The sequence below is a fragment of the Zootoca vivipara genome, chromosome 4 (assembly GCF_965207765.1).
Source record: "Zootoca vivipara chromosome 4, rZooViv2.hap1.1, whole genome shotgun sequence".
Taxonomy (NCBI): Eukaryota; Metazoa; Chordata; class Lepidosauria; order Squamata; family Lacertidae; genus Zootoca; species Zootoca vivipara.
In genome coordinates this window covers 50964636-50992146 of record NC_142587.1, presented here as the reverse complement: position 1 = coordinate 50992146, position 27511 = coordinate 50964636, and the positions used below count along the sequence as shown (strand labels likewise).

The window sequence follows — 27511 nt, the reverse complement described above, 5'->3', positions numbered from 1 at the left end:
AAGTTTAGGGGATCAAGAATATGAACTGTTGCAGCAATACAGCATCACTTGTGGTTGAATTATTTCAACCAATTCTGGGAACTGCACTGGTGCAACAGCTTGTTGTACCAGCAGCAACAGTTTGCTTGGAAAGCCACCAATATCGTAGAAAAACGGGCAGAAAGGAGACAATACATGACCAGGTCCAGAAATGTGCTCAGGGTGAGTGTTAACAATAGATGCAAGAACAAGACTAAGGTAGAGTGCAGGGATGAAGAATAAAAGAAGGTTGAACTGTCAACCCAAAGATCTTCCAGCTTCAGGACTGGTGTAGTTTCCTCCGTAGTTTGGGAGTGTATCATTTGGATACTGCATTTCGGAGAGACTTGCCGCCTTCCTTCCCTGATTGGATTTGGGGGACCTGTCTTGATTTGGAGCAGAAGCCAGACTATCTTTGCCTTGAGGACCACCATACCAGCAATGTGCAAAGCCTTGCTTTAAGGGAATGTTTAAAACAGGGGTCCCCAGACTTACCGGGCTTCGGGCCGGAGGGCAGGGGAGTGCGCGCGCAGCGGGCCGGAGGGCGGGGGAGTGCGCGCCCGTGCGCATGTGCACACGCACACGGTCGGGAAAAAATCGCCGAAAATCGCTTGTGCGCATGCGTATGGGCCTCCCCCGACCCGGAAGTGCATCGGAAATGACCTCTTCTAGGTCGGGAGAGGCCCATACGCATGCGCACAAAGGATTTTCGCTGATTTTTTGCCGATTTTTAAGAACGCCACTGCGCCGCGCGCCGTAAGAGCAGGTGGCGGCAGCGGGCGGCGGGGGTCGTCGCGGGCCGGATTGGGAGGCCAATTGGGCCGCATCCGGCCCGGGGGCCGTAGTTTGGGGGACCCCTGGTTTAAAATGACTGACAGAAGAGCATCCCAAGGAGTGCTGTGCAAAGCCTTTGTGCCAGTCATTAGGAAACTTCCCTTGGAGCAAGGCTGCTCACATTGCTGGTTAGCTGACCCTCATGTCAAAGCCAGCTCTCACCGCTTTCTGAGCAATTTTCTAAGTGTAAAATGAAAAAGTGAAATTTTATTTATTTATTTTTTAAAAAGGGGGCAGGCAAATGTTTTGAGTGGATAAACTTGTAGGCACTTGGAAAAAAGCAAATAAAAAATTGGACAGCCTGACTTGAAATATGGAGGTAGAGGTGATCTTGAACTTTCAATCCAAAGCAAGATGCGTGTGTCAGATCAAGAACAAACCAATGGGAAGCTTGTTCCCACCTCAGTGCAGGGGGGCATGACATCAGGTCCCCCAGACTTCTGTGTGGCCCTCAAAAATCTTGCCAGCTAAATGAAATATGTGAAATCATTTTAAAGTGTTTCCAAACATGCAGAATGCCTCCCTCCCTCACCACTGAAGCTATAGCTTGTCCATCATACACAGGATTAAGGAGCAGAGGTTCCAGAAAAATGCCAGAAAGGCTTGCGCTCCAGTTCCTCTCTTTAGAAATTAAGTGCTGCCAACTTCTCTTAGTTTATATGAACTGGTGGGACTGCAGTTCAAGGTGGTACTTGGCTGTATTGCACTCTGTTAGTCTGTTATACTGACAGATTTCAGAGTCAGCTATTAAACACTTTTCTTTCTTTTTATTTGCTTTTTCAGCAATACAGCTCCTTCCAGACAGACAAACTGGAATGTGGCCAGGTTGGAAGCTGGAGATCCAACTCCACAGCAAATTCTGCCACCATCCAAGAACAAGCCTTCCATTCAGAAAACAGCGAACTTTTATACACCCCATCGTACAGCTTACCTTTCTCTTACCATTATGGACACTTCCCTGTAGACCCTCATGTATTCAGTAGCAAAAAACAAATGCTGCCTTCTAAATTTGGGCAATCTCAAGGAACACCTTGCGAAGTAGCTCGATTTTTCTTAAGTACTTTGCAGACAAGTGGAGAGTGCCAGTGGCACTATGCCAATTCTCTGGTTCCAGGAGGCAGTCAGTCACCATCGAAAAGTCCTTCTGATCAGTCAGCAAGCAGTGCACGCCATAATCTCTTACAGAGTTATGAAGGTGTGTATTAAATGAACAAATCTGAAGCTCTGTTATACCTAAGAAAAATTCATTCATGTTGAATATTTTTCAAATATTAAAAGTGTGTAGTGGGTAAAGCTATTTTAAACCTTTAACAAAAAGAGGCTGATGACTTGTTATGGTAAGGGCTGAAAATAGTTGCAACTTACATTTACACTTTAATTTTGCTCCTGAATTGTTCATATTTCTTTCTGAATGTAATGCAAGAATAATAGTTAAGATGCAAATCTGATTGATAACTAAAATAACCCAAATTCTGTTGCAAAGAATTTAACAAGAAGCCTAAATTCAGTTTTCTTATGTCTCCTAGATTTTCTTAGGGTGTATTCACACAACACATCTTTTTTGATTGTGTAGCCCTGCTACTACAAGCTTACTGACAAGCCTGTATATTGTAGACCTCACACTAGAGTTCATGGGAGTTCATCAGAGCAGACAATTGGACCACATTGTCCTCACAATATTGTTGTTTTGTCAGATCTGAAAAGAAAGAGTTTTTGTGGGTACAATATTGATCACAATAGCAACTTTTCTTTAGGGAGCATATTTTGGAGTGTTCCACAAATAGCACAAACAAGCCTAATAAATCAAATGGAAAGCATTTTCATGTATTACATCTGATTATGTTGGCCGTTTATGAAGGTATGTATCCAAAGTGAAAAAATAAGATAATTTTTACAAAAAGTACGTTTTAAAATAGTTCCAATAATGCTCCAGTTGCCTCAGAAGGTAATTAGCTATAATTTAATTATTTAGCATTTTCAAGAACCTGCTTTAACTCCCATCTTGCAATTTGGCATGGAGAAGGAATGGATAAGTTATTCCTTCCCTCTTCTTGATTCTATTTGGAATGCAACTACTTGCTAATTTGCACAAAGGCTTTAAAGCAAGCTCAAAAACAGCATTAAACGAATGTCCCCAATCTAAATAGACTTTACTGTATGTTCAAACTACACCTCATTGCTTGAACTGCTTTCATTAAAGAACTTTTATTTTTCTTTCTTTCAAAGTGCCACTACCAAACAGAAGATACAGCCAAGACAGTACATCTGACAGCTTTGCAAGCTGTGCCACCCTAGCAGCAAATAGCAGATACAAAGAAGAGAGCTATGATTCCACCATTATAAAGCACAGCAACAAAATGGAAAGTCGAATATATCCAACACATCATCATCTCATTAAAGAAGAAAATAAGCTAGTTTTCAATAGAGGTGTACAAGAAAAAAACAACTTAAGTGAAAAGCCCTTTTCGAACTCCTTAGCCAACTCCTTTTTGTCAAAATCTGAATGTTTGCAAACTAAATCTATTGGACAATTAAATCACCTTCTCCCAGTTCCAACAGTATATGAACAAACAAGAAGAATTTGTATGAAAGAACCAAAATTTGAGCACATTGCCCATCATGCTGCAAATCTAGGTGAGCTGGAACCTGATGACAGAATGACAGGGAAGTTTGATCATGACTCTGAAAACGATCACACTGTGGATGTTAGGCATGCAGGGCAAGTTCCATTTGTACTTCTCAACTACCACCGGGTTTTAGCCAAACATGGCACATTTCAAACTTCTTCGTGTACTGCCACAGGACATGTAGCAGAGAATTATGGACACAGTTCTGAGGAAGTAAATATGTTTTACAAAAACCAAAGTCCTTCATCAGCCTCTTCCCCTGAGGCTCACAAGGAGCCTGCACTTCCCCATTATATTGGAACGTCTGTAATAATAGCCAATGGAAGGTGACAGTAATAGAAAGCTGTGGCTTATAAAATAAATAAATAAACAAACTGGAATAGTTCCCCTAAAGCATGAGGATACATGGTTGCACTTAGTGAGCATGGTTTAAAATCAGTGGGACAAACTTGCATGCATTCTTTGCAAGCCATGTGTAACAGTACCTTTAAGGTCAAGAAAACAAATTAGCTTCAGTGCTTTGTTCCAGATTAATCTCTGCAGTTGACTCTGCTAGTAAGAAGCCATGTAACAGATCATATTTTTTGTTATTTTTACAGTATATAAGTTAAATTATAAGAGTTTATGTGCTGATACATAGAGTGACTTTGTTTTCTTAAAAAATACAATCCCTGAATTATTTGAAAGTTATAGATAACCTAACAAACGAACAGTCTGGTAGGAGACAGTAATTACCAGTTATTTGTGACAGTCTGTGTTTAACTTCCTTCAAATGCATTACCTTGGGGACCTGCATTTAGGATTTCAATCCCTGAAATTAAACCATTATTATTTTTTATTCATGTGGCTTGGATATATATTACCCAAGGCAGTATGGAATTGCCAGGCTGCATGGCTACTATGCATTTTTAGAAAAGGAAAATCTACTTGCCCAATAAGCTTGGAGATAACTACCAAAGAGCTGATGATTGTTACACTGTAAGGGGGGTGGGGAATCAAAGCATCTATTTGAAAAAGAAAGACAAAGGTTTTTGCTGTTTCAAATACATTTTCCATTTAGAATATATCCAAAACTGTATTTGTTGCCAGCCAAAGAGGAGTGAAGTTGCATTCTCTTCATTTTCCTCTGTCAATGAGACTTCAAATCTTTTCTGTTTAGTGGGTTTACATTTTTAGCCCAGCCAGTTTTAGCAATTTTTATGGTTAAGATATGATAAAATATATTCACCAACTGCACTAATGATTAGATGAGAATTCTCAGGCACTTACATTTTATTTAGTATTTTTCGTAGAGCACATAGTATATTCATCTTTGACTTTGTAATGTTTAATCTGGAAGGTGAGGCAACCCAAGTATCCAGTTAAATAGGGGAAGCTCTTGTGTACATGTGGTGGGTGTGTATACACATGAAGGTTTTTTTTTGCACACTAGGAGTTACTAGAATGTGGTTGTCATTTCAACATAACTAATAAACCATTTATCATCTTACTCAGTAACAGAACAGAATGCACCCTAATATGTAAAAAGCTTATGTATAAAAATGGTTGGCATTAAAGAACATTAACACTGGAGTCAGACGTATATTTTAATTTGACTAGCTTTTCTTAGCTTTGCTAAACTCTGAGCTACATCAAAAACTTCTAAAAGTTTTCATTAGAAGCATGGAAGAACTTCTGTGCCTGCAGGAAGCGAATAACAGTTTTGCCGTTGTTTTGAGTATAGACAGAACCAATTTAAGAATATTTCTCCCAAGAAATAATATATAATTTAACTTGTGCAATATGGAAAACAACTTTGATTGCACCTTTTAAAATATCAACTAAGTTGAAAGGTAATGAAGACATTTTCTTAAACTATTTTTCTGCATTTAGACACAGCAATACAATCCATTTCCTTGTCTAATTTTATAAAACTATTTGTTACTGTAAGGAAATAAGCTTTTTAAAAGTGATCAGTTGTGCTCAGTATTGCCCTATTTAAAATTAACCATTGTGAGCATGCACATTTTTAAGTAGTGCCAAAGCAGTGTACATTAGAATTCAGACTTAACCTGTGCCTTGAGTTGAAGCCAATAGTTCCCAAAGTGTAAAAGTAGGCTTCTCCCACAGGTGCTCGGCACCTTGCCTTCAGCCCATTGTTCACCATGACTAATATGTTCCATCTCTGGTGCTTTATGGGGTACTGGGTTATCCCTCTTTCTTTGTTTGTTTGAATGGCCTTGTTCATTCTTGTGCTTGATCTTTCAGCCTGAGAAAAAAGTGTGCGCTTCCAGGTGAATTGGCTACTATTCTTTAGTCATAGTTACATTTGGATAAATGCTTAGGCTCAGAATTGCATTATTTTGAATGGTTTTTTTAAGATAAAGGGAACTTCACATTTACAGTTTGGGGTCTAGCCTCATCATTGGAATATTCACCACACTGCACTGAGAGGTGTTTGACACATCATTTGCACAATGCTGATGTAGCACATATTTCAATACCTTGACTACAAAAAGCTGCTGCATGGTGGTGTGGTGTCTTCTAGATGTAAGGATAGGGGATCACTGTGTACATGAATATAAGATCCAAACTGCACATGTGAAATTGTCCTAACCTTGGTTGAATTCAGATTTAAAGGTAGTGTTTGACTGTATATTATTCAGTTTGAGTTTAAGTAGTTTGGAGCTTGTGGTTTAATTCAGTGCTCCAAGTCAGGATGAATATTTTGGGAAGTAAGATTGCCCGAATTTTGGGGGCAGGGGGGAACTGGGACCAATACGATACAAATATTTTTAGAAATGAGGGTTAAAACACAAGCCCTAATCCACACACCACTTGCAAGTAAAACACATACCGTGTTTCCCCAAAAATAAGACACTGTCCCCAAAAATAAGACACATATTTATTTTTCGTCAAGAAGACACACTATGGCTTATTTTCAGGGGATTTCTTATTTTTATTACACGTCCAGCCTCACCTCTTCCTTGGCGCCCTCCAGAACTGCACCTATCACTATGTCTTATTTTCGGGGTATGGCTTATATTGCGCAAATACTAGAAATCCTGCTACAGCTTATTTTATGGGCATGTCTTATTTTTGGGGAAACAGGTACAAACTGCAAATAAGGCTCCTGTTTGTAATACTGGAATTCCATCATTGTGTGTTATTTCATCAAAATCACATCCTCAAGTATTAAGAACATGTGTAAGTTATCTGGGCAACAAACTTGCCAGAGACTTAATTTTATAGTAAAATTGGACTAATGTACTTAACAGGATGGAAGTGAACTTTCCCCCCCTAACAGCCAAACAAAAATATCCTCCCAGACGCCCAAGGTAAATTCTCTGAATGTTGATACCTTTACTGATGTAATTGATATTGCTGAAAACAGCAGCAGCACTCTTGGCTTGTCTTCATAGAAAGGAGCTTTTGTGAATGATCTTATCATGATGTCGTTACACAATTCTATTGCCAGATGCAAGTTTTTCGAAGTCTTTCGAAGTGTTCATGCAGATGTACTCCTGAAAGAATACATTTATGCCAAATAACATTTGTTTATTTTGCTACGTGAAAAATGTATTCCCCAGTGAGATACAGGCAATTAGCTGACTCATAAAAAGAAATCTGATACACAACTGCAGTGTAGCATACTTTATTTTCTTCAGAATGACTGTATATGCTAAGCCTCTTTCACTTTGTAAGAAAGAAAATATTTCTGAAAAGTACACTTTTTAAACTGTTCAATTGCCCAGTGTCATTTAGGTAATGCTGCTGAAGATAAGCAATTTCAAATAATTCAGATAATTAACAACCTGCCACTACCACAATGCATAAATTATCAAAGCCTTAGGCATGTTGAAGTCCTATCTACAGAGGGGACTCAAGTATGCACAAGCCTGCCCTGGCCCTTCCCTCCTGGTCTTCCTAGGAAGGCCTGAGGAGGAATTGCAAGCACATTTTTGCTTATGAGCTTACAGTGCTCCCCTGCAATCAGGCTTCCTGAGAACTTGAACTCTTTTCAGCTCAATGTACTTACAGTCCCTCTTCAGACCTTCCCAGTCATGAGGGGTGAGGCTGGCACATGTAGCCCTTCCCTCTCACCGTGGATAAAACTTTAAAAATCCTGAATAGTGCTTGAAATCTACATAATAATTAAAACTGGATGTATCATTTACATGCAATGGAAGTGCAGAGAGTGGGACACCTCCTTTTTCACTTTGCCATTATTCTTGATTATGAACGATAATTAATGAACTATAATTATCAATCACCAGTGCTTTTTTTCTTAAAAAAAGTTTAGGGGTACTCTTATTTTGACTCAAGAAAATCACCTTTTATAGTTCAAATCGGGGAAAATAAACACAATGGACAAAAGTACAAAGATTCACAAAATATTTAGGGGTATGTGTACCCCTGCGTCCCCCCAGGGGAAAAAAGCACTGCCTATCACTGTACAGTCAAACCTCGGTTTACGACTACGACTAACTACTATCCGGGTTCCGCGGTGTCGGATGCGCAGACGTGATCTGCACAGCTCGTGCATGTGCAGAAGCGCTTCGGCGAGCAACCGCCTCCATGGAACGGATTACAGTCGCAAACCGAGGTACCATTGTACTTTGCAGGGTTCTATACACTTCGTAAGAAATGTATAGAGAAAAAAATGGAGTTGGGAAATGTAACTCGTAAGTTTTGTATCTTATGAGTAGAAATGGCACACACACCTAGTACAAACTGCTCTGCTGAGTACAATTGTGTAGATTTCCCCTGCATCAATCTACTTTGTTTAAGAAGCTCAACTTTGCAGCAGCAAACCAGTGAATAATTTTAAGATGCACAATCCTATGCATGTTTATTCAGAAGTGAGTCTAGCTATGTTCAGTGGGGCTTGCTCACTAGTAAATAGGTTTAGGATTTGAACTTCACATTCATAAGCAAAGGACAGCATTGAATGAATTAATAAAATTCCTACTATAATATTACTTGTCCAAAATCACGATACAGTTCTTTGAGCTAATTTCTTGAGAGATAACTCTTCTGTTTGTTCCTCTACTGGAACATTAGATTTTGCTTTTTTATGATGCAAAAATAAATTATTTAACAAAAGTACCAGTATGTGGAAAAAGAAATACACATCCTACTATTGCTTAGGATTATATATCTACTCCCTTAAATTGTAAAGCTTTTGCTTATTTATTACGTAAGACTATGTTAAATAAAATACTGTAGACAAAGGAATAATGGACTTCTATTATTTGCTTGGTTTTAGAAGTACAAATAATGTAGATTTATAAAATACGCTTAATGTTTATTGTATTTTTAATATTACACATTGACCAATTTAGGAAATTCAATGAAATGAAATACATCATTTGTTTTCCTGACTGCACAGCAGTTCTAGAAACAGACAGATTGTTAGGGCTTATTCAGAACTTTTAAATGTAATTCTGTTGATATTTAATTCAATGCTCCCTCCACCCCACTTATTCCCATCCTCAACTCAAGCTATGATGGAACAAAGTTGTATTAAGTATAAAAAATGAGGCCATGTTGGTCCATGAGGGGGAAAAAATGAGTTAGGCAATGCCTTTAGGACTAGCTAAAATGTCAAAATAGTGAGCAAGCTTTTAGGTTCTTCAGAATTCTTGTCAGGCTGGATGTTAAACAAAGTAGACTTCAAGTTGCAGCTAAGCACACAATGGTTCATCCCTGTTTTTTCAAAACAGAAAACCTAAATCAGTTTCCATTCTTAGACAGAACACGAACACTACTTCCATTGCTGTTTATGTGTGTTACCACTGAGCCTCAGGCTTGCCGATCGGAAGGTCGGCGGTTCGAATCCCCACGACAGGGTGAGCTCCCGTTGCTCGGTCCCAGCTCCTGCCCACCTAGCAGTTTGAAAGCACGTCAAAGTGCAAGTAGATAAATAGGTACCGCTCCGGCGTTTCTGTGCGCTGCTCTCGTTTCGCCAGAAGCAGCTTAGTCATGCTGGCCACACGACCCGGAAAACTGCGGACAAATGTCAGCTCCCTCGGCCAGTAAAGTGAGATGAGCGCCCCAACCCGAGAGTCATTCGCGACTGGACTTAACTGTCAGGGGTCCTTTACCTTTAGAATACTCTATTCAGGAATGGAATCCTAAAACTGGAGGTAGATTAGCTTCTACCACTTGAAGAAGGGGCTTTGTTACAGGGCTTTTTCTCCAATTACTAATAGTAGTCAATTTGCTTTGCACTGACTTCTTTATTTAAGTGCACCACTTAAAAATAATCTCCAGCTTAATAGCTAATATAAAAATTGCTTAGTTTCTTAGTATGTCTGCTTTCCACCTTACCAAAGTATCTGTTGAATCTATGGAGAAAGGTCTGGGTAACAACTGGACATTATATTTTCAGAAATGGGGTTCAACCACTGTACGTTTCTTTGTCCCAACAGTCCTGTTGTTGTTTAGTCGTTTAGTCGTGTCCGACTCTTCGTGATCCCATGGACCAGAGCACGCCAGGCACTCCTGTCTTCCACTGCTTCCCGCAGTTTGGTCAGACTCATGTTCGTAGCTTCGAGAACACTGTCCAACCATCTCATCCTCTGTCGTCCCCTTCTCCTTGTGCCCTCAATCTTTCCCAACGTCAGGGTCATTTCCAGGGAGTCTTCTCTCTTTTTAAGATGTCTCTGCTTTTTAAGATGCTGTCTAAGTTTGTCATTACTTTTCTCCCAGGAAGCAGGCGTCTTTTAATTTCGTGACTGCAGTCACCATCTGCAGTGATCATTGAGCCCAAGAAAGTAAAATCTCTGACTGCCTCCATTTCTTCCCCTTCTATTTGCCAGGAGGTGATGGGACCAGTGGCCATGATCTTAGTTTTTTTGATGTTGAGCTTCAGACCATATTTTGCGCTCTCCTCTTTCACCCTCATTAAAAGGTTCTTTAATTCCTCCTCACTTTCTGCCATCAAGGTTGTGTCATCAGCATATCTGAGGTTGTTGATATTTCTTCCGGCAATCTTAATTCCGGCTTGGGATTCATCCAGTCCAGCCTTTCGCATGATTAATTCTGCATATAAGTTAAATAAGCAGGGAGACAATATACAGCCTTGTCGTACTCCTTTCCCAATTTTGAACCAATCAGTTCTTCCATATCCAGTTCTAACTGTAGCTTCTTGTCCCACATAGAGATTTCTCAGGAGACAGATGAGGTGATCATGCACTCCCATTTCTTTAAGAACTTGCCATAGTTTGCTATGGTCGACACAGTCAAATGAAGCAGAAGTAGATGTTTTTCTGGAACTCTCTAGCTTTCTCCATAATCCAGCGCATGTTTGCAATTTGGTCTCTGGTTCCAGTACCTATTACAGCCTTATCTAATTAACTTTGCTAACCGCTTCCACAGTCCATGTTAAGATTGCAGACTCCACAACTTCAACATCAAGCAAATCTTTCCCCTCTTCTCCATTTCCATTTGTTTAACATCCATCATGAAGGCTTGCTTACCATTTTGCAACATTCAGGTTGGTCTGAATGCTATTGCTGCAGATGGACTTAACACCAAAAGGACTTCTAAACAAAAGATCAAGTTTACTTTTTCCTTGAAAATGCTAGAATGGCAGAGTTTAGTTTTACAAGACTGTGCCGTGCATCTCTGCAACAGTACAAACATTTGGCAGTCCCAAGTTTGCTTGTGCGTAGGTGAAGAAGTATCTGGCAAGGCAAAAAAAGAAGAGGAACTAAGTTCTGAAGTAGGAGGAAAGAAGTGCCTACCTTTCTACCATTCCTGTAATCTCTACTGCAGCAGTCACAAAGGAATTGATCAAGAAGGTGAAGTTCTTAGGTGTGTGCTACGGCTGTGCAGATAGTCTTTCATGCCAGAATGTTACCAGCTTGCTCTAGAAGTTCCAAATATTAATCTACACCTGCGGAGAACAGAAAGGCGAGACTGCACAGAGACTACAAAGAACTGCTATGTCCTGCTTTCCACATGATATATTGTTTAACAGCACTTCTATTGGCAGCTATGCAATGTATAAATATTCCCAACTAGCTTCAAAAATCAGAACTATGCTGAAACAAAATTATTAACTTGCACTTTATAACCCTGTAATGTTTTTTTTTTAAAAAAAATCCTGCAGAAGGAAAGCATGATCCATAGCGTAAACACATCATGCTTTAAAAAAGATAACCGAGGCATAATGACTTGCTAGGACATGTATTTCAAGGTGTTATGGAGGCTTATGACAAATACCAGTTTATTCTTAGTTCTGAGTAGCTAACCTGGTGGAAATTGTGTAATTCTGGAAAGGTAATCAGTTCTGTCTGGATGCAATTCACCTCGTTCTTTTCAAATACTAGCGCAGCAGAGTTCCTTAAGAAGCCTTACTGTCAATAAATAATCTGTACATATATTTTCTTAATATGTAATGAGGAGTTTTAAAACTTTGGTCCGGAAGAAAAGCGCATATTGCAAAAAAATATGGGCACCATAATGAAATATTTTTGAAAGCACTTCATCTAAAGAACAGTCTGAAAGACGACATCAGCTACACAGTGGAAAAGGTGTTTTACTAACCTGGACATTTTAACAGTATTACACATTTTCAGAGGGCTACTTCTGGATTCCAGGATGCCTGGCTGGCTCCTCCAGACTCTGTCCAGACACATTTTGCTATGTTATAAAGTCACAAGGGCTGTTATAAAATGGTTTTCATACAGAAATGGTGAGTAGCTGCCAAATTTGATGTGGAAAACAATGTGATTACCAGCTGTACTACCCATGCACACCTTTACTTGTGTGTCCTATACCGGTAGAAAGTCCCACAGGCATTCCTGAGCACGACAACTGTGACTCAGAAAGGCCTTATTCAGCTGTTCTGAAGCAAACAAAAATAAAGTCAAGTATATGACAGTTTACAATTGATGCTGACACCACCACCCCACTTCATTCAAGTATGTTGTCTTGTATGTACAGGGCAGGCCATTCCAAAGCAGAAGTAAAAGTGATATTCCCACCTAATCTACTTGTGCTTCAACATGTCCACATTTCATTACTTTTCATTTACAGAAAGGAAATTAAATGAAAGAATTTTTCCAGTGCAAAAACTGTAATATGGTTTGAAATAAAACAAACCATAGGTTGCTTTTACTTTAACAAAGGTTTACATTTTTTATTATCCAGGTAAGAAAATATTGTGTCTTATTCAAATTTCTACCCCAATTTTCTAATTAAATTATTATTCAATTTTCTACCCCAATAAATTCAAAGCAGCTTACAAAAAACATACCACATATATATAAACTACAAAATAATTCAATAATGTATATTAAGAAGTAACAGTATAAATATATAGCATGATTTAAAAAAAACATAGGCCAAGTAATTAGTCTAGTACCAAATACCAGTAGAAGCAAACAGCTCTGTAAAATACAAGCAATGATGGAGCTTGGCAGATCTCCCATAGGAGGCATTCCAGTTCTAAGTACCAGCACAGAAAATGCCTTGTCTCTGATGCCCACCCATCATCTAATTATAATGGGGCACAGAGCAGAGTGCCTGTTGTTGATCTTAAGCTATATGCAGGCTCATATGGAAGAGGACAAGCTTCTTTAGTACTTTAAAGGTTGAAACCAACACTTTGAATTTGCATTGGAAACAAATTGGTAACCAGTATGAGTGGGGTAAAGGTAAAGGTAAAGGGACCCCTGACCATTAGGTCCAGTCGTGACCGACTCTGGGGTTGTGCGCTCATCTCGCATTATTGGCCAAGGGAGCCAGCGTATAGCTTCCAGGTCATGTGGCCAGCATGACAAAGCCGCTTCTGGCAAACCAGAGCAGCACATGGAAACGCCGTTTACCTTCCCGCTGTAGCGGTTCCTATTTATCTACTTGCACTTTGACGTGCTTTCGAACTGCTAGGTTGGCAGGAGCTGGGACCAAGCAACGGGAGCTCACCCCATCACAGGGATTCGAACCGCCGACCTTCTGATCAGCAAGCCCTAGGCTCAGTGGTTTAACCACAGCCCCACCTGGGTAGCGCCACCTGAGTGGGGTAGTTCTAAGCTATAAAGCCCAACTAAAAGTCTAGCAGATGGCGCTTGGCCCAACTATTTTCAAAGGTAGCTCTATGTAGATTGCATTATTGTTATCTAATCTAGATATAATTTTTTGATTAACAGGTATTTTTACTGATTTTTCCAAAAAGAAACAAAAAGAAATATAGTCAAACAATACAAAATCAAGTTAAATAAATACAAAAATGTGTTCTGTGCATACATGAAACAGGGAGGAGCGGAAGATGGGGAAGATCCAGACCAACCACATGCTCAGTCATTCAGGCAAACAGAAGTCAATACAACAGAGAACTGTCCAACTTTCACATTGTTATGGAAGGTCACCTCGTATAATTAAGGCATGAATGACAAAGGCCAGAACAAGTTCCACTAGGAAAAGGAACAGCAGGCATACCACCTAAAGTAGTAAAAAAACACTCTTTGCCATTGCCATCGGGACATGCATGGCAACAAGTGAGGAGGTCTCCAAGAGCATCTCAAAGACCACCTCTTGCATCAAAAAAGACCACCTCTTGCATCTCAAAGACCACCTCTTCCCCTGTCCTGAGAGCCCACCACCTGATGTAAATCTTTGTCGTCAGTTGATTGCTGTACAGGCTGCTATGAAAAGGAAAGTGGATGATGGACCCCCTTTCCCCAGCCATTGAGTATATATTGCTGCTGCACCAATAATTATCAGGACACCATAGGAAGAGATTAGGCCTGTTCCTTTCATCCAGCCCAACCTTGATAATGAATGCCAGGTAGATGCCAAATTCTATATGGTAGCTGTTTTTCCCCTATTCACTGGTATAGTATTCAGTAGCAAAAGAGTTAATCTGATGGACTGCCAGATGACACAATAGAATGAAGTTATCCCTTCCCTCATCTGTCTCATCTTTCACTGCCTCAAATAATGTCAATAGTCAATACATTTCCTCAAACACATACTAAAAACCAGGGCAGAAATTAATAAATGAAAGGGGCAGAATTAAATTAAGAACAAGCTTTAGAGAACCTTTCAACAATTAAATTTCACTGATCCTGTCTCCAAATTCAACACCTCATTTTTGAATTTACCCTCCTGAATAATTGTGAGCAATCTTGGCTGTCATGTATAATCAAACTACTCTACATTATTAAAATGGTGCATTTATTTTATATTTTTCTGCCTATTCCTACAGCTCTGTTAGAAGACATGCCTGCTTGACAGCCTTTGTTGAGGGGCTGTGACAATCTCTAAGACTTCTAAAAGGTGAGGCAAGGCTTCACCTTTTAGAAGCCATGTCAATCCTTCCTTAGGAAGACATGTCCTTCTATATTTAATAAATGTGAAGAGGTGGCAAGGCATTTCCATATGCATTTATTCTTTATTAACAAGACATTGCATTATGAGAGGAAGGAAAGTGAGGACGCACAGGAATAATCTGGCATCCTAGATGCATAAAAATGAAGTCATAAGCTTTTCACAGTAGGAACATGTTTGCAAGATGTCAGGTAGAAACTGGGGAGTAGATTGCTGTGCGACTTGGGGTGAAGGTTCAGACCGAACAATGAAGTAGCACAGCCCTGCTCTATTAATTTGGCAGCTAACAGGTAAATAATATGAACCACACATTTAAAAGCATCTGAGATAAGACAACAGGACAGAAGGATTCCACGGGCAAAAAATAATAATTAAATACTAAATACATTGCTGGAGTTTCCATTTATTTTATTATACTAACTCAAGTTTAAGGATCACTTGAGTTATTAAATCAATAATAGGAGCTTTGAATTCCTAGTCCCATAGAGGTTTGCAAGTCATTACTTCTCACCATTAGTTGTTTGAACAAATAACCAATATACGGCCACTTAAATTAGCTAATTTGTTTTACTTTTCCATTTGTTAGATAACAATGCCATCAAGCAAGAAACAGTCATAGATGTCACAGTGTGGGGAACATTATGCAACAGAAGTCAAAATCCTCATTTTAAATGAAATGAAAACTTAATCTCCAGTAATTTATAGTCAGACTACTCAAGACTCTAATATGCAGGGATTATGCTAATCCACCATTACAGGCCAACTTCTTTGCTTTCTTTAAGGCTTCTTGGATTTATATTTGAGCCAATCTACTTATTTCCTGATTCTTTATAAAGTGAACTTTAACCTACAAACCTGCTTCTGGCTACATGTCAGGCATGCATTTCAGGGCACTTTCTTAATGTAACATGAGGGAGTCCTTTAGAACCCATGGCAGTTCTCATTAGGAGGTCATGTTACCAACAGTTCTCTAACATGCAGAAATTGGTTTCAAACTATAGCCTGGGAGGGCTGGGTTGAGAGTGTGAGTTCCTTAAGCCTAGGCAGCCTAGTCCAGAAACGCAGTCATACACCTAGGAGCTTCTGAGAACAGTGCAATAAGCTGAATGTATCATCTATTCATCAGTATTTGGCATCTGATCATAAAAATGATCAGAGTGATTAGAGGACCATACTGAGTAGGTGAGACGGCATATAATTATGTATCATACACTATGATATATTTAATGCATAAGGCACAATAGATAATACAGGAAAATAGGTTCTGCTATAGCCATTAAAGCAGGAACACTTGTTGGATCCATAATCTGAGGAAAATGCAAAATAGCACTGTGAACTTGAAACATACTTCCAAGTAATTCAAATTCTGTATAGTCTTATAGGATCAGGGCAACTGTCAGAAATCTATTGTTAGAAAAAAATAACAACTAGCGGTCAGTTGTGGAAACATCAAGCTTCTGAAAGACTTGGACTCCAATATAATACAGCATATGGAGAGACCTTACTAAAAGGGTTAAATTCCTTTTGATCATTGTTTTGTGGGTATGAGACAGCAGGAGGGGTAAAATTATTTAAATAATTTTATGGCATACTCTAAAACAGATGTTCAAAACGAATAATATAACTTCATTTTTCATATAGCTATTCATCCACAACTTAAAAACAAAACCCCATACTAAACTGGGGCATTGGTAAACCAAACTTATCCTACCCTATCATTTTAATATAGGAAATATTCTACTGCAAAATGCATTCCTTCCTATAGATACAAAGTAATATGAGCACTGGATGTAAAGGTATACTGTAAGTGCAAGCGTGAAGAATCTGTAGTAACAGGATAACACAGATTTATGGAGCTAATTCTACTTAAGTGATCCATGCCAAAAATTAGAAGCTAGAGCTTTTCATGCTGACCATAAGGTTTCCTTCACATCTGCATGGAGACTGGAAGGAAAACAAACAAACAAACATGAAAAGCCAGGTCACTGGGCCAAGAGCCCAGGAAAATTAAATGATCCAAAATTCAATGTTTTCCCTGGTATACAGTGTTTCAATTCTTCAGATTAGATACTTCTAGTATGACAGTCTCCAGTCGAACTCTAGAAAATGGTCTGAGAGAGAAGCTGTTTCACCACATCCAAAAATTACTGCTGTTTTGGAATTATCAGGTTTCTCAGCATATCAAAAGTATTGCCATCTGGGTGCACAGTTACCACATCTTTGCCTTCCTCATGAACTTGAAGGTATCCAGAATCATCTATTCCAACGATCCACGCTAAAGGCCCTTCATCACTTCCAAGCCGTACTTGTTTACCACTGCAAATAAAAAACAAGGAATTGCCCACTTTAAAAAGCCATCGTTTCATAAACTCACCTCAGTCTAGTTATAAATGTTACATAAATATGTAAAAGGTTTTGGTATTTTAGATATTGGAATTAAGTTTATAGTGTTTTTATACTGATTGGAAAATGCTTCGGTGAAATTTTGGGCTTTGAAAAATGATGTAGCAATCCTTGAATAAAATTAAGAAGTGAATGATTTCTCCATCTAAAGATAGGGTTTTAACCAACTTTGAATAGACAAACGGAAATTGATGGATTAATGAAATTCAAATAAATGGCATTGTACAAGAGATAATTCTTCAAAAAGGCACATGGATTCTACATAGCTTACACACAATAGGGTTTACTGACATGGTCTACCATCATAATGAACTATGTCAGTGAGAATTTCTTGCACCCACCTGTTAATAGGTAGACTTGCTTAACTATAGTAAAATAAATCTGTTTCTTCTCAGATATTCTGCAATGCTCATACTTCATGATCTGTGTCTAGCACATTAACTCAAAATGCTAGGTAAATGTAGCTTTAAGGAACAACTCCAATGTAAACATTCTGATATATTTTAATGCATGGGTGCTGAATGACAAATCTGCCTACGCATAAAGAAATACTTCTAACACATGCTGAAAAAGTGAAACATGTTAAATACACACACACACACCTGATCAGTCACTATTGGTTTGAGACAAATGCCTCTTGAGACAAATGCCTCTTGATGGGGTTAGTTCAATTTATCACTAAAACAATTAAGATTAAGAATATTAAGAAGGAAATTTTATTCTATGTTGTTGATTCTTGTTCTTTATTACTTGTAAAAGAAAAAATAAGTATTTTTTTAAAAAAGATTAAGTGTGTGTATATATATCTATATCTATCTATCTATCTATCTATCTATCTATCTATAATATTTTTATTAAAGAAAAAGATAAAAATTGGGAAGAATGAATTTAAATTGAAAGAATCTATTTTTAAAATTATTTACCTGTGCACCCAGTACTTATAGTACATGGGAAGAACTCCATTAGGTCCTTTCTCTTGAAAGGTGTTGATCAGACTTTCCAGCACTGTCACACTTCTTGCAATCAGGTAATCTGCACTTAAGGGCTTTAATTCTGTATTCTTTGTCTTATTGTGCTCCATAATGAGATCATTGATGCATATAGTGGGGTTGCTGTTATTCACGTTAAATCCACAGCCTGGGGAAGAAAAATAAATTAGAAAGGCAGTGTAGGAAAAGTTTTGTTTCTCTGAAAAAGTCTCTTTGTATCATAAGACAAATCCATTCCTCCAGAGAGCTGTAAAAATCCATCTACAGATTTCCTGAAGAGATTTGCTTTAAATAATGATGAAAGATGACAGAAGCTCATATAAACTCAAATCCATCTCATGTGCTAAATACAAGACAGCCTGGCTCAGCCTCAAGACAGTGCTTGATGGTTTTTTCCTCCAATAAAAGCTAGTTCAGTCCAGGACAATCCACATCCAGACATGCAACTTTGGAACAATCTTCATTTAAAACAAAGATCAGTTCTGTGCAGTAAAACTGCCAAATAATATATTTTGTCAGTTTTTATGTGACAGAACAATACTGTCTGTAGATGGCAGAATGTCCCATCCCACCACAGTGAGTTCTTGTGGGTATGGAAACTACAAGGGCTGCCCTGCTAAATTTTGATGGAGGAAGCTGAGCTGCATGCACTGTTTGGTACTGTATGCATGTTTAGATGTGCTCCTTAGGCTGAAATTAATGGGCCATCTCATGCATACACACATGGCTCAGCATACAGGCAAGAGAGCATTAATCAGAAAAAGAAATATGCGGCTAGGAAATGCTATATTCTACCATTTAAAAAACTTACATTTCCCCCAGCTTCGGGGCAGCGACTGGCTTCTTTGAGAAAAGCCTAGAGGATTCCACATTTAAGTCAACTTTCAGCTTTCAAGGGCTCTCTTTGAAGCCTCTCACCCAGCTCTCTAGCAGGGGATAATATTATTGGCAGAAAGCCAGAGTGTTTAAATGCAGCTCTCAGGACTTTCTTGATCAGGCCTCCTAAACATAGCTCTGCGAAATGTACACACCAATCTTGTACTACCTGTTTATTTTCCTCCCTTTCTGAGCAATGTAGGTTTTCCATTCCCTGTGCATGTGATGGCAGAGCCAGACTTGTCAAGTATACTCACATTTAAACTCCCTATTTTTGAAACCATTACTTTAATAATTTATAAATAATATACCTATTAAATATGGAAATAATTATTTGGTAGTATTCATAAATTGATCTGAGGCGGATTAGTCACCTTGACATTTAAGAAGGGTGGAGTCAGGAATCAAATCCATATTATAAAATTTAAGAACATTCTCTGTTAACAAAACCCACAGATTTTAGGAGTGCTCCTATAAGCACTGAAGTGAAACTATAATATTCTCAATAGTGTATTTTCCACATTAGTTTTTATCCAAGATGTCTTCTGGTATGTGTGGGGAACATTGTGAATGATGTTAATGGATATGGGCTTAAAAAAATGTTAAGCAACTATCCACTGCAGGTGAACACTGTGAAAGTCGTGGATCTCAAAGTCCTCCCACCTGGATCATCTGAAACATTATCCCTGTTCCAAATAAGATCGCACTGAGATGCATACTTCACACTTCGCAAGATGAAGCGGCGGCCATAGAAAACCTCGTCGTCTTGCGAGGCAACCTCTGATCACAAAATCTCTTCGTTAAGCGAAAAATTCGTCTAACAGGGCATTCGTCTAGCGAGGCATCACTGTATTTTAAACCATTTATGTTCTTACCAATAAGAATGTGGAATGTATCTCCTGTTAGTGTGGAATTCACTAAAACGCCGCCCAGCTTCATAAGGTCACTATAGTAAATATCGTTTGGCCATTTCACTCGAAGCTCAATATCCTAGGGAAACCAACATGTATATTAATAGTTCTATATTACTGCATCCCAAAGCTCTACAGTAGCATGGTGTTAATCCTTCGTCAAGTGCTTCCTGTTCTCCAGATATTTAATACAGACACTGAATACACAAAAGAAAACTTTGCAGCATCTCTCTCTCTCTCTCTTTCTAAAAGATACCCACAAAGAGGCAAAAACCCACAATGAATCTGGACACAGATCAAAACACTAGTTACTTACCTTCAAGGTTTATTCTTGGCCCCTGGTGAGTTATAATAACTCTTGTTTGATGGGAAACAAGTGACCCTGGAGCTTTCTCTTCCTAACATCTCATTTTCATACTAGCAGAAACACTTAGAAAATAAACAGACACATGGAAAACACAAAAAGAGAGAAGAGCTCTGATCCTGAATGTGATCTGGATGCACTGAGTGGTGCTGTGGGCAGCCACATGACTTGGATGCCTTTGCATGTCCAACAAGAAGGTATGTTGTGGAAGAAACCAATGGCTCATTCTCCTGCTGGATGCACGAAGTATCCAAACGGGATACATAAAAACTGTTACTTTCCTGCAGTGGGTAGATGACTGAGGAACAATGTGCATAAAACCCTACCCCCAAAGCTCCATACTATCTAAATTGTGCTGTCAGGTCAAGATGTTTGTTGAGTGGCATGTGGCTGTTTGGCATATTTCAGATATCGGTGCATCTGTTTATAGAGCAACAGAAGCAGCAGCTGCCCTAGTAGAATGAGCAGTTATGTGAAACAGAGTTGCTAAATGATGGCCTCATAACCAACAGCTTTTATCCATCTCACCAGAGATGAAGTAGAGACTTTTCTAACTAGTGTCGTAGTACAGGCTGCCGATGTATCTGAATGTTACTGTGTTCTGAATGTAGGTTTTGAGTCCTCATCTTGACATCTAGGTCTATTTAGTGGGGTAAAAAGTTTTGGAACATGTAGGGCTAGCTTTTGATGGAAGGTATTTTGAGTTGGCGCTGTGGTTAAAGCACTGAGCCAAGGGCTTGCTGATCAGAAGGTCGGCGGTTCGAATCCCTGTGACGGGGTGAGCTCCCGTTGCTTGGTCCCAGCTCCTGCCAACCTAGCAGTTCGAAAGCACGTCAAAATGCAAGTAGATAAATAGGAACCGCTACAGCGGGAAGGTAAACGGTGTTTCCATGTGCTGCTCTGGTTTGCCAGAAGCGGCTTTGTCATGCTGGCCACATGACCTGGAAGCTATACGCCGGCTCCCTCGGCCAAAAATGTGAGATGAGCGCGCAACCCCAGAGTCGGTCACGACTGGACCTAATGGTCAGGGGTCCCTTTACCTTTTTATTTTGAGTTCAGTCAGCCTACTTGTTGGGGTGATAGCAATGAAGAAATCTACCTTAAGGAACAGGAAGCAGTGAGACTGAGGAAGCAGAGGGGCTGTGGGAGAACATGGAAGACCATGTCCATTCCAGGAGAGAAACCTGTGGATGACCAGACGGCTTCAAAGAGATGCTCCCTGAAGGAACCTCTTAAATACTGGATGGGAGCAGAGGAGTCTGTCCTGGATGAACTGATGGCAAAGCAAAGACTTGATATTTCAGTGTATTTGGCTTGAGATCAAGTATAAGGTCTAATTGGAGATCTCAGGAGAATGTTCAATAAACAGGTAATGTGAAAGAACCTGTAATGTGCTGTATTAAGACACTGGATGGTATCGGTATTGTGCAAAGTCAGTGGGACCAACGTCCTCTGCTCTCCCCTGCACACTTGGAAAAATAGTTGTTGAACTATTTGAACAAAGATCCAAGTGCACTAATCTAGAGATTTATTTATGAAAAGTTACTGAACATTTCAGAGAAAACAACAAAAAGTACAACAGACTTCTAAAGGGATGGTTTGCTATTCAGTTATACTGTGTCAGGCAACTAATATATTTACGAGATTGAATTATCTCTGTAAAGTATTCCTTTTCTTTTTGGGGACTCTTACATTAAACAGTTAATGCTCTAAACCACTATATTTTATTTTACATTCCATTGTGAAACATTTTTACAGTCAACTTATGAAGTCCTGAAGTAGGGAAGTGTTAATAGAAGACAACCGTTAAACTATATGAAAGGCTACTGGGTACCACTCTAATGAAATTCATGTGTAAATGTGCTCAAGTCACTGATTTTGTGTAATATAGGAAACATATGTTTTCATTGACTAGTCCTGTAAAATACCAATGTTTTACAGTTAGCCAATATTATGAACTGGTTACATTCAAAGGAAACTGATGAGGTGCTAAAGAAGATTGGTTTGTAATTTGAGCATTGATGACAGGACACTTGATTCCCCCCTGAGAGGATATGGTTAGTCTCTTGCTTCCAAGCTCGGGGCAAACATTTTCAATGTTAAACAAGAAGTGGAAAAAGAAAGAAGGAATGAAGTGGCTTGTGAAACAGCTCCAACTAAAACCTAAGAGGCAATTGTAAATCTTTTTTTTTCCTTTTCTCAGTTCCTCTCATCAGTTTTATAACAAAAATAAAACAAAGTCCAGGAGTAAGACCAAGAGGCAAATCAATCTTCATTACAGAAACTCAGGTACAATACAGTAAACCAGAATGGGCTGCTAGTCTAAACTTACTTTTGGGGGGGGTTCATTATGGAAACAGCAATCATACACATGAAGAGAAAAAAATTACCTAGGGGCAAAATCAAATTTGCCTGGGGGCAAATTCTGATAGTTGAATGATGCTAAATGGGGACGTCAATTATATACTCAAGTCATTTTAGGTCAAAAAAGTGGAAAAATAATGAAATAGGAAACATTCAAATGCAATACCTGGTATCCAGGTATGGATCTAACAGACTCTACAACTGCTAGAGAAACCAAATGCTGAATAAAAGGAATTCTTCGTCCCAGTTCAGAAGATAAAGGAATGGTGAGATGTAGAGTTGATAAAGCAGCTCCCACAGGACTCAGCCAAGCATTCCCACCACGGCCTTTAAAAAAAAAAGGGAACAAGTGTTTATGTGAAAGTTTTATTTTGTTATATGAAAAGAATGCTTCATCAGTTCACTGAGAAAATCTAATGAAATCTTTTGCAGGTTTAAAGTTTTTTACATTGTTGGTTTAAAGTTTTTTAAATTGTTTCTTTCTGTTTTTAATTCACAAGTAAAAAACCATATACTGTACATGTGATTTGCTTATACCATAAGTTGCCACAATGAGAAATGTATGTATGTATGTCTACTGTCAATCTGATACAATATGTCTACTCTGGCCAAAAGAGAAGAGAAATGAAGATTTAAAACAGGAACAATCCAATCAATGGATTAGATCTATGCTGAAATACATAATTATCAGAGGATAGGTTTTAGAATTTTTCATATTAAATACCACCTAGTTTTTTTAAAAAAATGATACATTGAAAAGAACAACTTTATGGTATATATTTGTCATGCCAAAAAAAAAAGAATAGAAAAAGAATAGAAAAAAAATGAATCAATGGAACTGAAAAAAGATATCCTACCGGGAGTAACTAACCCACCCCAAAGTAAACCCCCCCCCCACAATAAGGAACATTGACGTAAGCAGTGCAAGAGCTTTGCCGAACCACAACTTGCATATACGAACTATTTGAGTATAAACGTCATTATTTAAGTCATGATCACTTCATGAAGAGTACTAACTGAAGACAAAGGGTTGTAAATACCATGGCACAGTTTGGAAAAGCCAGTTTGGAAAAGCACAGTCAAGGAGGGTAATTTGAATTAAAACTAAAGCCACAGCTTGCTACTCAAGTACACTTTACAGTACTGGTTTGATGTTTGCTCTAGTGGCATATGACAACTCATTTTTTTTGTTTCACACACTGATCAAAATCATTCCCCCCAAACAAATGGAAGAACAGACAGTAATCAGATAGATTTGTTCTTCTACACATTTTGGAGGTAATCTGATGCTTGTTTTAGACATGGAAAGGTGCCACAAGCAAGATATACTGTCACTTTTTGCATACAACTGGTCGTAGTTCTCTGTCACGGACCTGGGGTGTGGTGAGATTGCATTTGGCTTCCCTGAAAAGCATCTATGAAACCCTTAATTGGATGAAAATATATAGTCAGAAAAGCGCTTACTAACATCTCAGGATGGTTTCACACACTTTCACGCAGCTATTTAAAATTGTAATCTTTAATGCAGAGGGTTATTTACAATTCATGAACTTGTATTGCTGACATCAGAATTACACCAACATACCTTTCCCTTTAGTTTGTTGAACCGCAATCGCAATCAGACCTATTTCCTGTGGCACCTTGTACATCAACCTGCAAATTATTAAAATGAAAACTCCTGTTAGAACAATGTGCGGCTTTCTTATAAACATTAGATTTATAATTTTTGCTACATCATCATTCCAGCTACAGGTAAAAAATGTTAAAACAATGGGAAAGGAAAAACATATAGAAAAATGTTGCAATGAAAATATCAAATTTATAATGGGAGGATATATTTTAGTCAAGTAGCTGCACTTTCTACATTTCATTTTGAGGTGCTTATTCTCACTAAAGTGTTTCACTATCTTCCATATGTGACAACCAGCAATTTCTAACATTTGTTACTACTTATAGCAAATTCATGACTATACTCTTGAATACAGCAACAGCAGCAGTTTCTGATTATTTAGAAAACCAGTATGGTGGCAATAAAGCAGTTTAAGAGAAACACTATCCCTTGAGAACTAATTATGATTTAACTACAGTAAATAAATCTACACCTTCTGAGAACTCTAGAGAACACTAGCTTATTTTAGGCTTGTGCTCTGCTTTTAAAATTGTTTCACTTAAAAGAATACAGTTTTCCTACAGGGGATAAGTAGAAACTAAAGCATATTCAAACACCACCAAATGAGCCAATGTTGACTTGCATAAATCTTGCTATGAGATTATTGTTTAAGTTGCCTTGGTAATAAGTAGCACTAAATAGTGCTATGGTTTTCTTTTCTTTTCTTTGCAGGTTAGCAGGAAAAAAAACATGCTATGACAATATGACATATTGGTCAGGGCTTAAACTATTAAAGCTTTGATAGACCCTTTTAATGTGGAGCAGTTCCATTTAATATAATGCAGAGATACTTACAACCAAAGACTGTATTGGCACCCCCAGCAAGATCTATATCAGTGCCCCCCCCAAAAAAAACCACTTTGCAGCAATATTTACATTAGAAATAGCCACATTTTTATGAGTACCCAAGTGTCTGGAATGAGGATGAGGTGAGGAGAAAGGGCAACAAAATTCAAACGCCTTCATGCTGCGGTGAAAGATAGGAAGCTTCCCCCGTGTTTGATCTCGTTGCAACAATGGCTGCATATCACCACACACATACACATCATATACATAGTCTGAAAGGTGGATTTTGCACCTCCCCAGAGCTGGCACCTCTGGCAGTGGTTGGTTTTGCCAACCCTTAGGTTTGCCTCTGCTTATAACATACTGTAGAATTACTTTTTTTCTGAAATTTAGGAAAATTCAAGGATTTAAAAACTCTGGGTCTGTGCTAATGACAGTCAGGAAAAGCAGAACTGTAAGCACAAATACACCCTCTGCTGCTTACTGGGAACCAACATTAGTTAGTGCTAATAGTTCCTGAGGGCGTTTCCTAATTCACTCCTGCTGGGGTTTCAAGAATAATGTTTTATAAATAGGTTAGACAGAGGATGCATAAAGAAGACAAAACATGATCCAAAATATTTCTGAACATCTTTCCACAATGGATCAGTTGTTCACCTAACTGCAAAAAGAGAAACTTGAAAGGCAAAAAAGTATTTAATCAAAAAAGTGTTAATGTGATGTTCTCCTCCCTTTAATGCAAATATCAGCAATAGTCCTTTTTCTAAGCAATGGCCAGAGTATCTCTTTGCCAGTCCCACTTCCATTATATATTAAAAGTATAGCCTGATAATTGTTTCTCTTGGCCACCATGAATTGCTTATTGAGACCGTCTACCATCAACTGTTGCTGTTAAAACCGTATTTTACTTGTGCTGGGAGCTGGCAGAAAGAATCTGAGAAAGGTTCTTTGTAACCATTTAAGTTTAATATTGTCTTCTAGAAACTCTGCAGGTAAGAGTCAAAAACTGCTTCAGCTTCAATACCACATTCATGTTACATAAAAGGAAATGTAACTTAAATCTGGAAATAGTGCTATGGACAGATTATAAATATAGCTGAAGCAACTGTCTAGGCTCCACATAACAGGCAAGTCATATGTTACAAATCTGACGGAGACAAATCAGGAGAGGAAAAAAGTTAGTTATGACACCAAACACAGTGTGTAGAACAATGATGTGATTAAGGAAACCAACGCATGCAGTTGCTAAGTGGTTTGGCCAGAGTTACTAGAGCACACTAAGACAAGACTGAGCTCCTGTGCTACTGAAGGCAAAGTTTCTGTAAGGAGGGGAATTCTGTAAGAAGGGATACAACATAGAGAAGTTGCTAATACCTAGACTGAGACTACTGGAGACAGACAGATTTATTTATGCTATCTGAGATAACTCTAGGGGCATTGCCACAGTTCCAAGACCATAATAAAGTGCTTGTGATTTTTATAACCCCCCACCATTTCAGAAAATACAAGTTTTAGGATTTTGTAACAGAAAGAAGTGATTGTAAACAGTCTACATGCTAAACTACCTTAGTGTAGTCCTATATCTATGGGGGTACAGAAAGAAGAAAAAGAAATAAGTAACTTTCTTGAGCTAACCTTCGACTGCAAGCTGTTGAGTCTGACAGGACTATTCAGGAAGAAGTAAAAAGCAAAGAAGATATGGGGGGGATAATCTTTGGTACGTAAGCTTAGATTTAACCACCTGATACTGCAATAATTTCATATGATAATGCTTAATCACCTATTATTGTTCAAACTATAAAATACATATGTGCTGGTGATTCAATAAATAATAACAGTATTTATTATAAATACCTAAGAGCCTTACAGGAAAAAAACCCAGACCAACCAGGTCCAGATATTCTAAAAAGACATGTTACAGTAGGTAGTGACTTAATTTATATCAGCATATAATTCATCTGCTTATTTTTTTAACTGTTATTTTGTTTTTTAATTATTTTTATTGTATGTGTGTGTGTGTGTGTGTGTGTGTGTGTGATCACACAAATAGAAGTAACATCCCGGGTCCTTGTTCCCCACTCCTGAATAAAAAATGCAAGAGTTAACCAATTACATTTTGCCAAAGATTGCCATGTGTGTTGGCTGTTGTAAACCATGGTCATCCTTATTTACATAAGCATTAAATGCATACAAAATCTCAATAAAATTATTATCCTCATGTCCTGTACTTGTTTGGTAAGTTTCTCCATAAGAGCTATGGATCAGATTTATTGGTGCCAACAGTCTACCAACAAATTTTCCAAGCTCTTCCAGTTGTGTGCGAACCAGTTGCCTTGATGTCACTAGTATAA

The 27511-nt window shown here is 38.4% G+C and overlaps 2 protein-coding genes across 3 annotated transcripts in view; one reads left to right on the top strand and one right to left on the bottom strand.

The window, feature by feature from the left end:
* SIM2 (SIM bHLH transcription factor 2) overlaps window positions 1-5183 on the top strand; it is a 54303-nt gene extending 49120 nt beyond the window's left edge. The window contains exons 10-11 of the mRNA XM_035116471.3: window positions 1636-2047; window positions 3079-5183. Coding sequence (XP_034972362.1) covers window positions 1636-2047; window positions 3079-3809 — 1143 coding nt within the window. The 3' untranslated portion in view covers window positions 3810-5183. The remainder of the gene's footprint in view (window positions 1-1635; window positions 2048-3078) is intronic.
* A 10006-nt stretch (window positions 5184-15189) lies between these two features.
* HLCS (holocarboxylase synthetase) overlaps window positions 15190-27511 on the bottom strand; it is a 91561-nt gene continuing 79239 nt past the window's right edge. For both annotated transcript variants that reach the window (XM_060273578.2, XM_035116473.3), the window contains exons 7-11: window positions 24291-24358; window positions 22872-23032; window positions 19942-20056; window positions 18125-18338; window positions 15190-17114 (exon numbers count right to left, since the gene is read on the bottom strand). In XM_060273578.2, coding sequence (XP_060129561.2) covers window positions 16943-17114; window positions 18125-18338; window positions 19942-20056; window positions 22872-23032; window positions 24291-24358 — 730 coding nt within the window. In that variant the 3' untranslated portion in view covers window positions 15190-16942. The remainder of the gene's footprint in view (window positions 17115-18124; window positions 18339-19941; window positions 20057-22871; window positions 23033-24290; window positions 24359-27511) is intronic.